This window comes from Neopelma chrysocephalum, unplaced genomic scaffold (genome assembly GCF_003984885.1).
Source record: "Neopelma chrysocephalum unplaced genomic scaffold, ASM398488v2 Primary Assembly neopelma1_186652, whole genome shotgun sequence".
In the NCBI taxonomy this organism is placed as follows: Eukaryota; Metazoa; Chordata; class Aves; order Passeriformes; family Pipridae; genus Neopelma; species Neopelma chrysocephalum.
The window spans coordinates 674-4682 of record NW_020938988.1 but is presented as its reverse complement, the minus strand read 5'-3'; the positions used below and the strand labels follow the sequence as shown (position 1 = coordinate 4682).

The 4009-nt window shown below is 61.2% G+C and overlaps 1 protein-coding gene across 1 annotated transcript; it reads left to right on the top strand.

The window, feature by feature from the left end:
* Positions 1-328: 328 nt before the first annotated feature.
* Positions 329-2624, top strand: LOC113962980 (neuropathy target esterase-like; the record flags this gene model as incomplete). The annotated part of the gene is made up of 5 exons (XM_027673770.1): positions 329-437; positions 537-626; positions 1105-1211; positions 1963-2154; positions 2424-2624. Coding segments are annotated over 5 exons (699 nt in total), but the record flags the coding sequence as incomplete, so codon positions are not given.
* Positions 2625-4009: the final 1385 nt, after the last annotated feature.

Genomic DNA, 4009 nt, shown 5'->3' with positions numbered 1-4009 from the left:
CCAAAACAACCATGGCCATCCCCAAACTCAACCATGACCATCCCCAACCCAACCATGACCATCCCCATCCCAACCATGACCATCCCCAAACTCAACCATGACCATTCCCATCGCAACCATTAAGTAGGGGGTAAAATAATTGGAGAAAAAAAGAAATAATTAATATAGAGAGGAAAAAATAATTAGGGAAAAAAAGAAATAATTAATACGTACGGGAAAAATACAGGAAAAAAATAATTATTAAGTAGGGAATAAAATAATTAATTTAAAAAAGAAATAATTGCTAAGTAGAGTTTAAGCATCATCTCTCTTTCCTCTCCAACTGCAGGACATGCAGCCCCTGAGGCTCTTCCCCCAGCCCGGCCACCCCGCCCGCACCAGCCCCATCCGGCACAGCAAGAGGGGCCTGGGCAGCACCGACGAGGGCCGGGAGCAGGGTAAGGGCTGCCCAGGGGGTGCTGGGACCCTCCCCCTGCTTTTGGGGAGCTCTGCTGCTCCCTCTGTGCTCAGGGGGGCGGCTGGGTCTGATCTTGCAGCCGAGCTGCTGAAAAGTGCGGGATTGGAGACCCCGGTGCCGCCGCCGCCGCCCCTGAGCCGCTGCATCTCCATGCCCGTGGACATCTCCGGTGGGTTTGGGGGTGGGAATGGGGGGTCTTGGGGTGGGTAGCTCAGGGGATAGCTGGGGACAGCCAGGAGACACCCAGGGGACAGGCAGGGACAACCAGGGACACACAGGGGACACCCAAGGACACCCAGGGCAGCCGCCCCTGAGCCGCTGCATCTCCATGCCCGTGGATATCTCCGGTGGGTTTGGGGGTGGGAATGGGGGGTCTTGGGGTGGGTAGCTCAGGGGATAGTTGGGGACACTCAGGGGACACCCAGGGACACTCTGGGGACAGCCAGGGGACAGGCAGGGACACTCAGGGGACACCCAGGGACATCCAGGGCAGCCACCCCTGAGCCACTGCATCTCCAAGCCCGTGGATATCTCTGGTGGGGATGGATATATTTGGGGGTGGGAACGGAGGGTCTTGGGGACAGCTGGGGGACCCTGGGGAGTGTCTTGTCCCCATGTTGGACACGGTCACCCTGTCACCCCTCCAGGCATCCAGAAGGGTCCCCGCTCCGACTTCGACATGGCCTACGAGCGCGGCCGCATCTCGGTGTCGCTGCAGGAGGACAGCACGGGGGCCATGGCCGGATTCGCGCGGGTACGGCCGCAGGACCCCTGGATCCCACCCCAAATCCCACCCTGAATCCCACCCGAAATCCCACCCTGAATCCCACTCAAATCCTACCCCAAAATTCCACTGAATCTCAACCCAAATCCCACCCCAAATCCCACCTGAATCCCGCTCCAAATCCCACCCTGAATCCCACCCAAATCCCACCCTGAATCCCACCCAAATCCTACCCTGAATCTCACCCCAAATCCCACCTTGAATCCCACCCCAAATCCCACCCAAATCCTACCCCAAACCACCTTGAATCCCACTCCAAAGCCCCACTGAATCCCACCCTGAATCCCACCTGAATCCCACCCCAAACCCCCTCAGAATCCTAACCCAAATCCCACCTGAATCCCACCCCAAAGCCCCACTGAATCCCACCCCAAATCCCACCTGAATCCCACCCCAAATCCCACCTGAATCCCACACCAAATCCCACCCAAATCCTACCCCAAACCACCTTGAATTCCACTCCAAACCCCCTCAAAATCCCACCTTAATCTCACCTGAATCCCACTCTGACTTCCACCTGAATCCCACCCTGAATCCCACCTGAATCCCACCCCAAATCCCACCTGAATCTTACCCTGAATCCCACCCCAAATCCTACCTCAAACCACTCTGAATCCCACCCCAAATCCCACTCAAATTCTACCCCGAATCTCACCGAATCCCACCTGAATCCCCCCCCAAATCCCCCCAAACCTCTCCCTGACCCCGCCGTGCCCCGCAGTCGGTGTCCCACGAGCCCAAGGAGCGCAAGTCGGTGACGCTGGAGGAGCCCCCGCCGGGGTCCCACCAGTCCAACTCCAGCGAGGACGAGGCGGGGCCGGGGCCGTGTCCCTTCGGGCCCTTCCAGGGCCGCCAGACCAACCTCGTCTTCGAGGCCGCCAAGCAGGAGCTGGTCAAGCTCATGAAGGTGGAGGTGAGGCCTTGGGGGGGGTCTCATCACGTTGGGGCTTCCCATCACTTCACACCGGCCCCCCGTGCTTTGGGGTGGTCCTGTTGTGTTGTGGTGGGTTCCCACTGCCTCGTGGAGGTCCCCATCCCTTCGTGTTGGTCCCCTGTTACTCTGTGGTGGGTCTCTGTTGTGTTGTGGTGGGTCCCCACTTCCTTGTGGTGGTCCCTGTCCCCTCATGTTGGTCCCCTGTTGCTCTGGGGTGGGTCTCTTGTGGCCTCGTGGTGGGTTCCCAGTTCCTCGTGTTGGTCCCCGTCCCCTCATGTTGGTCCCCTGTTGCTCTGGGGTGGGTCTCTGGTGGCCTGGTCATCCTTCTCCCCTCATGGTGGTCCCCATTGTTTGTGGTGGTCCCCATGACCTCCTGGTCATCCTTGTCCCCTCATGGTGGTCCCTGTGACCTCCTGGTCATCCTTGTCCCCTCATGGTGGTCCCCGTGACATCCTGGTCGTCCTGGTCCCCTCATGGTGGTCCCCACTGTTTGTGGTGGTCCCTGTGACCTCCTGGTCATCCTTTATCCCCTCATGGTGGTCCCTGTTGTTTGTGGTGGTCCCCACGACCTCCTGCTCATCCTTGTCCCCTCATGGTGGTCCCCATCTCCTCCTGAGGGTCCCCACCACCCCACACGACACCGTTCTTCCCTCCAGGACCCCTCTCTGCTCAACAACCGTGTCCTGCTCCACCACGCCAAAGCTGGGACCGTCATTGCCCGCCAAGGTGACCAGGTGGGTTTTGGGGGGGTTTCTGTGGCCCCTTGACTCCCCCTCCCCATATTTCCATGGGGTGCCACTCCCCTACTCCTCCCCCGTGGCTCTTGGGGGGGTGGGAACGACCCCAGAACCTCGGGAGGGTTCAAACCCCCCGTGAGGAGAAACACAACCACCCACACGTGGGGCTGGGGGGACCCTTGTACCTGGGGGTCCCTGGGTGGCTCCCGGGGTCCCGGGTGGCTTCCGGGGATTCCAGATGGCTCCATGGGGTCCCAGGTGACTCCCAGGATCCTGGATGGCTCTGTGGGATTCTGGGTGGCTACCAGGGATCCCGGGTGACTCCCAGGTCCCAGATGTCTCTGTGGGGTCCCAGGTGACTCCCAGGGATCCCAGATGGCTCCATGGGATCCTGGGTGGCTCCCAGGGATCCTGGGTGGCTCTCAGTGATCCCAGATGGCTCTATGGGATTCTGGGTGACTTCCAGGGATCCCGGGTGGCTCCCGATGAACCTGGGTGACTTCCAGTGATCCCGGGTGGCTCTGTGGGATCCTGGGTGACTCCCAATGATCCCAGGTGACTCCCAGGGATCCCGAGTGGCTCTGTGGAGTCCTGGATGACTCTCAGTGATCCCGGGTGGCTCTGAGTGATCCCGGGTGCCTCTGTGGGGTCCCGGGTGACTCCCAGGGATCCCGGGTGGCTCTGTGGGGTCCCGGGTGACTCCCAGGGATCCCAGGTGGCTCTATGGGGTCCCAGGTGACCCCCAGTGATCCTGGGTGATTCCCAGGGGTCCTGGGTGACTCCCAGTGATCCCAGGTGTCTCTGTGGGATCCCGAGTGGCTCCCAGTGATCCCGGGTGGCTCTGAGTGATCCCGGGTGGCTCTGTGGGGTCCCGGGTGACCCCCAGTGATCCCGGGTGGCCCCAGCGCGCCCCGGCCGTGCCGCGGCGGTGACGGGGCGCGCTCTGGGCAGGACGTGAGCCTGCACTTCGTGCTCTGGGGGTGCCTGCACGTGTACCAGCGCATGATCGACAAGGCGGAGGACGTGTGCCTGTTCCTGACGCAGCCCGGCGAGCTGGTGGGGCAGCTGGCCGTGCTCACCGGGGAGCCCCTCATCTT